Below are 12,544 nucleotides of genomic sequence, written 5' to 3'. Positions count from 1 at the left end.
CAGAGAGAAGTAGATTATGATACATGATATGCAAATGTGGCTTTCTGCATGGAGTTTGCATGTCCCTGTGTGTGCATGGGTTTTCTCCGGATTCCTCCCACAGTCCAAAAAAATGCAATATGGGGATTAGGTAAATTGGACACTATGAATTGGGTGGTTGTTTGTCTCTATATGTGTCCCTGTGATGGACTGGCGAATTGTCCAGGGTGTGACCCCGCCTTTCGCCCCATGTCAGCTTAGATTGGCACAGCTTCCCCCGTGACCTCATGTTGAGGATAAGCGGTAGAAGATAGATGGATGGATGGATGGATGGATATGTAAATGTTGCCACATGATGGGGCTACAGTTAAAGACAGCGGGTGACCAAAATTGCAATTCAACAGGGAAATGAATGCAAGTCATTTCACTTTAGCCCATAATAAGGCATTTAAATAAAAGCCACTGTGTTGATGGTGGCACTAAAGGAAAAGTCAGGGGGTCGTAAAAGCCATCAGGACTGATTATCTGGGAACCATGAGTGTCATTGCATAACGTTAGCCCAATTCATCCAGCAGATGTTATGTTTTTTTTTTTTGTCAAATTACCAACTGGTGGCCCAATGAGGAAACAATGGGTACAATCAAAGTGATGAAAATGTATTCTCTGGCCAGTTAAATAAAAAAATCATTCAATAAGTGTGTGATACTTTTATGTCAAGTTTCAAAGTGGTCCAAACTGCATGAGAGCCTCTAAAACAGTCATTCCCAGAGACTGGATCAGAACTTTAGACAAAAATAAAAGTATGTCCTCTTTCCGTTGTCTGCTCTAAAGTCAGCTGGGAAATTAGAATATATTGAACAGCCACAACTGGTTGCAAAAAGAACTCCGTTTGAATGTCGATGGGAAAATAAGTTGCTACTTCCCACTTAAAGTATAATGTCAGAAAACATTTTCCTGATGAGTTAATGGTCTCAATGTCTAGATTCAGAACTTCTCCAATTAGACATGATGACCAGTGTGATTGATTGACAGCGGGTATCGTCCAATAGGAGTGTGGCTGCAGGAGACTGCTGTGAAATTCAAGTTGGAAAATGTAAATATTGCTAATTCAAAGCATGCATCAAATGCAGGTGTGATATCTCTTGGAAGTGGCTGCTTTAGCCATTTTAAATATATAATTTATGTGACAGAAACAGTGGTGAAAATAGTTGGGTGCACAGGTTTGTCATCTTTAAAAAGTGGGTCCCTTTGTTTGGGAAACTCTGCTTTAAATCACCAAGAATAATTCCATCTCTTGTATCATATGGTTTCCGCACTGCTTTAAATGATTGCCAGTCTAAAAACAAAACTCTGTGTTTTAAACGAGGAGTTTTTTTTGTGGGGAGGGGGTGGAAATAGTCTTGCTAATAACTTGCAGCTCTTGAATATCTTCCCAAAATACCAGATGTCATCAATTTCAGCTCAAATCCTCATCTCTCTAGGAATCAAAGCCTGAAACACTCACAGACTTTTAACATATGTTTCAAACGTAGTGTCCCTGACATTAGACGCTCCTTTCCAGTCAAAATATGTAGATAGAAATGACAACATCAAACTCATGTGACATGTGAAAAGTTCAAAAACATCAGGCATTAATATGACGCTACAGTAGCCCCCACTCGCCTGTGAAGGCTTTTCTCCAGTTTCGTGACAAATTAGCAGCTTAAGTTAATTGTCTTGATTAAGTACACACTGTGTAGTGTAGGTCATGGACGCTTCAAGAAAGAGAAACTCTTTGCAGTTTGAACACAGAGGGAATAAAATGACTTTCTTTATGTCTCAGGTTCACATTACTTTCACTTAAAACAAGCTAAGCTCACAAAATGAATTATGTTGTGAGTAGAATAAAAGCCAGAATAATACTACATATAATAATAATAATAATACATAATAATAATAATAATAATAATAATAATAATAAACAAACCTTTCCTGCAAACTCAGTTTTAAAGTAATTATGGATGAGCTGATGCGATATCATTATAGTTATCGGTCCGATATTGGTCGAAATTACTGGATCAGATAAAAATGTTATATCTGATACAATCCAAAAATTCTTCACTGCAAATGTCAATAAAAAAAAAAACCCAGCAAACCGTCGGTTGTAGGTTTATTATTTCTTCTTTATGTCTTCTTATGTGTTGTTGAGTCAAAGTTACGATTCATTTTATATTGCATATTTTTTTAGTAGCCATAATTGTGCAGAAGTCATAAAATAGACCGAATAGATTTTATTTCATTTTTGACAACTTTTTTACATCAGACTGCCTATACAGTAGGTCGTGGTTCATATTTGAAAAGAAAGTCTAAAATATCTGTATCAGATTGATAGCTATTTCATCATCATTTAGTCAATGCCTCTCAGTCTCAGTTCTCATTTCAACATTTCTTTTTTGATTACTCAACAAAACATATCATTTCATGATATTCGTATTTTCTAAACACTAAATTCGCAGCATATAGAGGGAGGGGTCAACAATGGTTCTTCACTTCTCCAACCAGACTTTAACCCTCAGGCCCAAACATAGACAAACACAGAGAGAGAGAGAGAGAGAGAGATGACTCACTGAGCTCAGAGATGCTGCCCACTCTTGTAGCCAGTAAGCACTGTTCAGTGGAGCGCAGCTCAGACTGAGCCTCCCCGCTCTTCCCCGGTCGCTGCTGCTGCTGCAGCTGGTGATGATCCCTGTGAAGAGTCAGACCCTCAGGTAGACTCAGCACACCTGTGAAGAAGAGACAAAAGAGTCAGACCGATGCTCTTCATTTATGCATTTAGGTCAAATAAGAAGTGACGATTTCTCCTGGAGAGCTAAAGAGGCAGCAGCCCCTTTCCAATTCCATCTCTCCATCATCTACCACTTTATCGTGCACCAGAGAGTCGCGGGGGCTGCTGTGCCAATCTCAGCTGACATAGGGACAGTTCACCAGTCCATCCACATAGAGACAAACAACTCACACCTATGGTCAATTTAGAGTATCCAAATATTGTACCCTTGCATGACCTCTTTCTGCACTTGGATCAACTTCTACACTCTCTCCCTCTATCAGTCCACTGTTCCCATCTAGTGGTTTCTTTCCAAGACTTCAATGTACAGAAGCTCATTCCTCTTTTCAGTCACTTTAGATAAAAGTGTTGGTTAAATGCTTAAACGTAAAGGTGTGTTTATAGGTCGCATCTTCAGGCTTTAAACTGTTTTTTTCATCTTATGTGTTGTTGAGTTGAAGTTATGACTCACTTTATATCACATTTAAAAAAAGAAGTAGCAATAATTGTGCAAAAGTCACAAAATCGAACGTCTCTTTTTGTTCATAAAAAACGAGACAAGCGAACTTTGACGTTTTTCACAGATTCAATGAAACGGGTGAAGTACAGACCCAAATGCAGCACAATACAGCACAGGCCAGTTGGTAACAGTCTTTATTTAAACCACAGCAGAGGACATGGCAAACACACAGGAGACGAGGAATCAGCAGGGGTGTGAAGGAAACTCGTTGACTGAGAGGCAGAGATGCACGTAGTTTCTCTGAGGGGGAACAGCAAGCAGGTATAGGTCGGTAGATGCGGAGAGTTGAACCCAACGGAAAGCTCACCAGACAGAAACCAGAGAGGCTGAGGCACAAACGTGGTCAGGGACAGAAGGCTGAGGTGAGAGCCAGGGTTCAGTCAGTCCGGAAATAAATGCTGCAGAGTCATGCATAAGGGCTAAGAACAATCCTGTGAGTGAAGGAGGAGCTGGAGTACTAGGGAGGGCTTATTGCAGGAGATGAGGAGCAGCTGTGATCACAGGTGAGAAGTGTTGGCTTGATGAGCAGGTGTGTCTTGTCAGGTAGAGTGGGGCGGAGTCAGATGAGTGGAAAACTGCTGAATGAAATGTGACATTCAATCCAATTTAAAAACATTTGAGTGCTTTTTTGCTCAGGTGTGTTTATATAGTTGGTGATCAGATTGCCTATATGTTGTGCTGGGAAAAAAGGGATATAAGACTATATTCAATCTATATTGCAACATAGTAATGGCAAAAAGCAGTTATCTAAATATGGCTATTAATTATGGCTTTTAGCTGAGCCTGACTGAAATAATGAGAAATAATGTAATATTTCAAATGCAACGTCATGATTTACATCTGGATGTTAGTTACTGATAAGGCAGTTTCCTATTCCTCTGCAGGTTTGAGGTTCATCCTTGTGTCGTTGCAAGTGTGTAAAACTTAAACTCAACATGATATTCTCTTCTTAAGCCCCTTATAAAGGTAGCTTTGGTTGTAATGGTTCCTCTCAGCTAATTTAATGCACGTCCTGCCTGCTTACAGCAAAGGTGACATTCTCCATTTGGGTGATTCATTTGAATTTTCCCTAATAAGATCAAAGGAAGTCAAAGTCTCGATGAAAGTAAGAGCTTTAGGGTTAGGGTTTAATAAAATGTACTTTTTTATCGATAGAAGATGAAATGTGTTTAACACAGTGAAATTGATCCAATGACTGGCTGGTCCCTCAGGCACGGAATTGTGCCAGCACTGAATTATGAAAGATTCAGCATCAGTGCAGCAAAGTCTTCTGCAGTATGATCTAAAGATTTGAGGCATTTACTTACTAACTGTTCACTACTGACCGGCAACTGTTCCGTATGATTGTGTTTCTTTCTGTTTTGACTTGGTTTTGCTTGATGATTTTGTTCAAAACCATTGAATTGCGTATCTCCTTAATATTAAATATCAACTGTAGCACCTCGAGTTAACCCTTCTGTTACCATGCTGTCATCACCGACAGGATTTGGCACGCATTCTTCTCATTACCATAACTCCTACACCGTTTGTGATATCTAGGACATTCAAAAGATACCGGAAAGCAGATAAATAGAGCTGTGTGCCCTTATATGGTCTGCAGGGCAGTGAGTCCCCATGTACTCCAAAAACAGGCAGAAAACTCAAAACTAAAAGTCCAGGAGTATATACTGGTTATGTAAAATAGTCGTTTATGTCATTTTAGAGTTTATTTTCTATTTTGTTATAAACTTGAAATATCCAAATCTGTTGTTTGTCTTTTATTCCTTTAAAACAAACAATAATGCTAGATATTGAAAGTTATCTTGGAAAAAAGGGGCAGAAGCACTGAACTTTTTGTTTTGACAATTCTACAAATCATAATTTTAAACTCCCCACATAATCATCTTCATAGAGTTTCTAACAAAAGGAAAGATGCCTGACATGTTATGTGAAATTAAAGCATCAGAATCACTCTTTACATTCACATGCTTGGGATTATACTCTACAAGTGTTTGTGTTATTTATTCATTACATTAAATGAAGGTATGACATCAGAAAATAGGTTTATTTCAAAAAAATAAAAAATGCAGCAACATCTCCTTTGTCTATTCTGACACAAGTCTGAAACAAAGTGTAAACTGCTACAGCCAAAACTCCAGACAAGTCAACTTAATTGTTTATGAAGAAAAACAAAAGCTAATCTGTAATTATTACTCTGAAACACCTCCTTTATTGCCTTGTTGCTCTTTGGTGAGCTGTTGTGCAACCTCCATTAAGGAGTTTCAAGCAGCAGGAGGGCTACACCGACACTTTTCATGCTCCCACTTTCTTCTCGTACAATTATATAACAAAAATATAGCCCGCTCAGCCTGTGAACACAGGAGTAATGACCCGACTCTTTTGATGTGCAAAGTCTAACGCCCTAGAGGTGTGATTTGGCAAAGTACTGCATGATAGTTTTTTTTTTTTTTTTTAAAGAACTGGGTTGATTTTTATAAGTGTCTTGCACTTTCTGTACCGTCCATATATTTAATTCATTTACTTGTTTGTTTGACATGATTTGAAAAAGATGGCGGTGGACACTGTCACAAAATGGAACACTACAGTCCATAAGTGGAGTACAAGCTCAGTTCTCGTCTCATTCTACATGATTTCTGACTTTATTATATGCTGTGACTTCATTAAATGCCCTGTACCTTATTCTTTCTCTCCCTTTGTCTTTCCTTCCTGTCCTCTCTCTTTCTCTATGTCCTCATTTTGCAGGCTGCAGGATCCAGATCCTGTTTCAAGGATCATTATTATCATTCATATCATATCATCACCATTATTATTATTATGTTAGTTTATCAGTGTCATTTTTCTCTGCTGCTGCTTGTATAAATGACGTTGTAGTAGTATAACATGTCATTACTGATTCAGAACTGTCCTGTCTAAACTTACAACTTCATACAATTGTTGTATTTCTGCTCCTGGTCCCTCTCTCTTCTGTCTCTACCTCACTCCTCTCTTGTCCATTATCTCCCCCCTTTTCTCTCCCTTTCCTCTCCTCTGTCCCCAATTTTTCCTTTCACCACAACTGGGGTGGGGGAATTCTAATTTGTGGCCACCAAATAGGTATTAAAAAAAGGTGCAAGAGGGCTGAAGCTGCAAGATGAACAGAGAGTGATTGTGTTATGCCAAGATAAGATATTCTTAAATGCCTGGTATTTCAAGCATCATTTTTACCAGAGTATTATACAAATGAATTACATGGCCATGAATTAGTATTTTGTGCCCACAAATCGGTATTTCACAAAAAAAAAATCCACCAAAAATGTGGACAAGACCATGAGACATTTTCACATGTGGAGTGTGGAAAAGAACTCTTACTGTTGTTACACTTAAGTTTACAACTGCCCAGCTCCTAAACATTGGTTCTGAGGAATAACCAGCTGACAGTGAAGTGCTAGAAGCTCTCAGCGAGGACAGAGGCAAGGTGACTCACTGGCTCTCTGTGTCCTAATGCAAGGCACTGTCTACCCTCGGGGAGGAAATGATGGAGCTCTCACATGGCAGCAAGCTAGTGACCATAGCTGCTCTCTCTCTCTCTCTCTCTCTCTCTCTCTCTCTCGTGGAAAATGTAACACCAGCTCTTAAAAAACAGTTTGTTGATATACGCTCATACTCATAATGATATAATGAGCTGGTTCTTGTTCTCAGATATGCGATGGTGCGACATGATATTGGGCACCTGCCTTTCTTTGAGTGGACCAGTCCTGTTTGCCATATGGCAGCTATTCAGTGTCAGAGTGGAGAGAAAGGAGGAGGAGGAAGAGGAGGAGGAGGAGGAGGAGGAGGAGAGGAGGCTCCAGGCGAGACAGTGTCACTGGAGAAGAAGTAATGAGTACAGGAGCTGCCATTAAGATGCCACTGAATGCACCTTAGTCATATTCTGTGATGGCCAGCTGCATGGAACGGATCCACTACATGGTCAACTAGAATAATTGTAATAAACATTAAAAAGTACATGAATTCTAAGGTTATAACCAAAACCATGTTATCTTTAGCTACCAAATTCTTCATTTATTAGTCTGCATGAACATTTGTACAAAGACAGATGGCCAAACATTAAAGTCAACTGTTTATTTGTGCTAAGCTATGCTAACTCCTGTCAGTACCCTCACACTTCAATGCAAACTCTCAAATATAGACATTGAAGACATAGTGCACTGTTTAATTTTTGCTTACGTTTCTTTCATGAAAGAAAAGGAATATTTTTCAGCACTGATAATATTTTTTTTTGTTTGAAGTGAGCATACAGACTGACACTAATGCTGCCTATGAATAAGCAAACATTGCATTTTTTTACTCATGTTTACTCATGGTCCTCTGTGTCTGTCTGTCAGAAGGCAGACTGTTGCCTAGATTCTCTCTTCCTCGTCTCGGGGTTGACTGGAGCAGTGGGGCAGGAATGCTGACCTCGATGTGGCTCCTACCCTGCACTTAAATCTATTTCGGAGGGACACAGAGCGTAATACACTTCCCTAAACATGCCACCGCTCTGCAGGAACACGTTGTCGTTGCATTTCACTGGCAGATGAGATGACGATGAAGACGAGATGGCTGGATGAAACTACTCAAGCAAGGCCTGGATGAATGAGATGTGATTGTAATGTAATATAACACGTTTCAAGTTATTTCTACAGATGACTGTAAATTCATGTCACGTCACATGCGTCAGTTGAGCTGAAATGGCAGAAAAAAATGCAGATATGTGGTTCTTTAATCAGAAATAGAAGCAGAATGTGCATGGCTGTCATCTGTGCTTCTGTGTGAAACAATGTCAGCAATATTTTTCCCAAACCTAACCAAGTAGTTATTTTGCCAAAATATAACCAGGAAACAATATGCTAAATAGGTTTTCTGTCAGACTTCAGAGGAGTGTCTTACCAAGCTGGTATCATATCCTATGTAGGCCTGCAGTCCTCACATTAATAAAGACATACATCTTAAATGAAATAAATTACATAACCTGTGGATTTGCACCATCAGCATTTTCATTCAGCAAGGTCTGTTGAGCCAGATCAATGTGAAAAGCTTGACTGCTTTGAATTTGATCCATAGTAAACCCCTCTGAATTAGACCAGAGTAACCAGTTCTAGGACTACATGGAGAGAGAGTGGCTAGAATTGTTGCCTCACAGCAAAAAGGTCACAGATTGTTAATGTTGACATTCATTACAAGGACTTCCCAGGAGTTCTGCACTTGAGTTCCTTGTGAAGTATGAAATGCCCAGGCCAGAACCAACATTGTTCTTGTTCTTGTTCTTGTCACCTCAAGAAAAAGAGCACATTTCTCTGTTTTTGTGCCCCACCTATCACGTATGCTCCAGCAGGTGTTTTGATGAACGTAACGCAAAAGTAACATAACACGTGACATTAAATGTTCTTCTCTGCTCTTCTCTGCCACACTAATCATGTTGTTACTGTACACAGATCACAGTCATGCTCCCCCATGGCTCCAACTGTGTTCTGCCAGGCCAGATGGCTACCATATGTACTGTATACTGACGAGTGATCATAGAGGGAGACATGGTGAGGTGGAACATGGGAAACATATATTATCATGCCTTTCTATCTTTAAATGGCTGCTTTATGCAATCTCCACAGTGTTAAGATATAGAAACAAGAGGCATTACGATAAAACTAAGCAGGCAGACAGTAAGTCTCGGTTCTGTTTCAGGTTTGGGACTGTGAAAGAGGTACAGTCTTGGTTTCACCTCTGGTAACCACAGTAAGGTCTGAGGTAGCCACAAGTCTTTAATGGGTGAGTCCTGATCCAGCCACAGAGCTACAAAGGTATAGACTGTACAACAAGTGTGCGAGAAAATGCATGTACACGTGCAAAATGCCTGTTTAAATTAGGACACAAGCAGAGGGGGGAGGCACATGAAGACTCTACCACAAATACATGAACATGCCAGAGTGCATCCTTAATTATTGGGAGTGTGACCAGACCTTCAGCTCTGTACACGAGAGAAGATGAGATTTTTACACATTTTTTTTATGAAAACTCCAGTGACAAATGATATGACTCGAAAAAATACTCTTTAATTAAGTTAAAAGCAGTGAGTGAAAAGCGGTGAGGTTCACGGCTGGTGATGCACTGACAGATTTACTAATATATGAACCCAAAAAAGAAGCTTATTTACAATTAATTTGGCTACTGGCTACCGTGTCACTGTCACAAAGCGTTTGCGCGTTTTTTTGGATATTAAAAGAAATCAACAATAAATGTGTTTTTTGGAAATGAGGTTTTCCATTAACACAATGAGGGGACGCTAATTTCAATATTATCATACAGGTCAGTCATAAATATACTGATACTGAACACATTTTTCCACATGTATTGTTTTGTCTTTCAGCAAGTTCACCTTTTTAAATTGAAAAAATAAATAAATAAAGTAATATAAATCTAGTGTGGGCAGAACTTCATGGCTTAGAGGTGGTTCACATTTTCATTTTCTATTGTTTAAATGTTTCATTTTCACACAGAGCTTCAATTCTCAACGTGATCGTTCTGCTTTATGTAACAAGATCTGATGCACAGCATAGGAATGCAATGCCGAGACAGGTCAGAGACTGTGGCCAGTTTGAATCCCTCCAGACAGCCTGAACTAAAAATACAGATATGAATAAGTCCAGTAAAAAACACACACATGCTTTACAGCCCATGCCATGCAAGTCCTCAAGACACAATAGACGACACACACACACATGCAAGTACGAGTGACCAGTGACAACTACAATTATGCAGTCCTCTCCAATCAGAGGGAAAACAGCCTCCCTGCAGGCTGTGTGTTATTCAAAGGTACCAACTCCCTTGCAATTATTTCTCTCTTTTCCTCTCATTTCTTCTGTTTGTGGTAATACTGAATATCTGTGTGTAATATCCATGAGTTGCATGCTTCCAGCAGAACGCTTCACAGACAATACAAAGCAATCGAAAAAAGGGAAAACATCAGAAGTCACTGAGCCGTAATCTCTCTGCTCACCCTGCTCTGCCTCTGTTTGAGCCTTTGAGAGTGTCTTCATATTTTCTTCCTGACAATCATCTCACATAATCTGATGTGGGAAGGAAAGCAAAATGAAAAAGAGGGTCGGTGTCGTCTGTGGCAGTTTTAGGAAAAAATCAATTGCCGCGAGTTACGACTCGGAAAAATATGAAAAGCCTCTTTGAACGTTCGACAAACACGGGGAATCCGACTAAAAGCAGCGACGGTCTGAAGTAATTGCTCATTTAGCACCGAGGGCAGTGGAGTAATTAAAAGCTATGACGACGACATAACGAAATAAAACGAGATTTGCTGCAAGGGGAAATTTTAAACGGTGATATCACAGTGAGCAGATGGTAAACACTGGCTTTTAAGTGAAGATGCCCTCGGACATGGAAACTCAGAACCATAAATATGATGAAGTGTCCAAAGTTAATAGGATTAAATCCTTATGGTCATTCTGCCAGAGTGAATCTGTGTCTACATCACAGAGACAGAGAGAGAGAGAGAGAGGTATTTCCCAGCTGGAGAGTTTTTTACAGAACTATATGAAAGAATATTTCACCACTGTCATATATTTAACCCTGAAATTTCTGCTGCTACTATTTCTGGCCCTGCTCTTTACATTTACACTGTAAATGACCACATTGCACTTCAGCAAACGTCACCATGAAGACATTTTGCTTAGCGTGAAAAAAAATAACGATTTAAACTTTGAGCCAAAACATCTCAGAAAGTCATGGATATTAGGAGCAATCATGGAAAAAATGACACCAGGCTTTTTAAAGCACAGCTGGTTCAGTGGAGCATGTTTCAGGTGAATGTGTAAAGTGTCTTTAAAGTGTTTCTATAATAACACTGTTACTGGACAATTTTTGTATTTCATTTATTCTAGGAATCCCATAAAAAGACCAACACCATGCCGGAACAATCCTTATAACGTATCGCCCGTGTCGCAGAGCTCAACTCGATGAGGGGTGGATAAAAAAAACTTCCTCTTTGTAGATATATCAAATAAATGAAAATGGCTTGCAATATCTTTTTAAAAGCATTTTAATCATAATTATTTTTATTGTCTGTTACTTCCACCCATTTCTGAATGTGTGATGAATAAGACTGATTAAATATTCTAGTTTTTAATGCCTCCATTGTTCGCCGTAAATGATTGATATGTTACACATACTTTGACACACAAATGCTGCTGCGCAGCGTCATATCCAGTATCAACACCTGACTGCTGGCCACAGAACACATCTCCGTTTCCTCCTCGCTCCTCCCAGGAGTCCTGTGTCTGCAAACTGACTGAAATAATCTGATAACTACCGCCGTCCTGGCACAGAGGCCAGACCCCCGCCGGATTGTGCGTCACTAACAAAACGTGTCAAGCTCATGCTCCACTCACTCTCTCATTGTCTTTGTAAATGCTGGTGATTTGTATTCACATGGGCAGAAGACTCCGTTATTAGACACCTGCATGACAACCTTGTGCACCTTGTCAACCTGTAGTATATGAATAACACCAGTTTCATAGAGTGTGTAACAGAAAGTGGACTTGCCTATCTTAATAGTGTTATAGGCCATTTTATATAGTTTATATAGTTATAGTTTAACCATTTTAATCATCACAGGCCTTTTAACCCAACATAATTTGACATTAACTGCTCACAATGACCTTTTCCCAAGTGTGTCAGGGAACTAAGGTGTCCCATGAATACCATCCACTAGCTTCCTCTTCAAAACATTTGGGCTGCAATAGAAACATTACGGCACAACATGGCGACCTCTGTAAAGCAAAGCCCTTGCCTTAAATACATGTCAACAGCTTATACTAAGGATACAGAAACCAAACTACTTCATTTTTAATCCTGGTGCCCAATCAGTCGATCGCGGGACTAATTCTCAGTCGATTGCGAGATTGTGGCCTTGACAGTGGTAAGTTAAACTCTTTGGTCATATTTTTCTCTTGGCTGTGCTGCGCCAACAACACGTCCCCATTTCCGTTGTGGCTGTAGAGTTAGGTAGAGTTCAGAATCTCTGCCTGAGCCCAAACCACATCTGCGTGCCTAAGGTCTGGACTGACAGTCCTAAAAAGTCACCGCTCCGCTGTCAGAACAGCAAATCACCTGCGCGTACTCTCTCTCATCTCCTCACAGCGACTTACTGCTCAGCTGAGATGTGTTCTCTGATGCTTGTAAAATCCATTCTCGTCCCTGGCTCTCTCCAAATATTG

At 39.8% G+C, this 12,544-nt stretch overlaps 1 protein-coding gene across 2 annotated transcripts in view; it reads right to left on the bottom strand.

Moving 5' to 3' along the window:
* btbd11b (BTB (POZ) domain containing 11b) overlaps positions 1-12,544 on the bottom strand; it is a 57,919-nt gene that overhangs the window by 17,755 nt on the left and 27,620 nt on the right. For both annotated transcript variants that reach the window (XM_044037111.1, XM_044037112.1), the window contains exon 2: positions 2,586-2,741. In XM_044037111.1, coding sequence (XP_043893046.1) covers positions 2,586-2,741 — 156 coding nt within the window. The remainder of the gene's footprint in view (positions 1-2,585; positions 2,742-12,544) is intronic.

The sequence above is a fragment of the Solea senegalensis genome, linkage group LG10 (genome assembly GCF_019176455.1).
Source record: "Solea senegalensis isolate Sse05_10M linkage group LG10, IFAPA_SoseM_1, whole genome shotgun sequence".
NCBI classification, from domain to species: Eukaryota; Metazoa; Chordata; class Actinopteri; order Pleuronectiformes; family Soleidae; genus Solea; species Solea senegalensis.
Note: the sequence above shows the minus strand (reverse complement) of the source record. Positions and strands in the feature narration are given on the sequence as shown.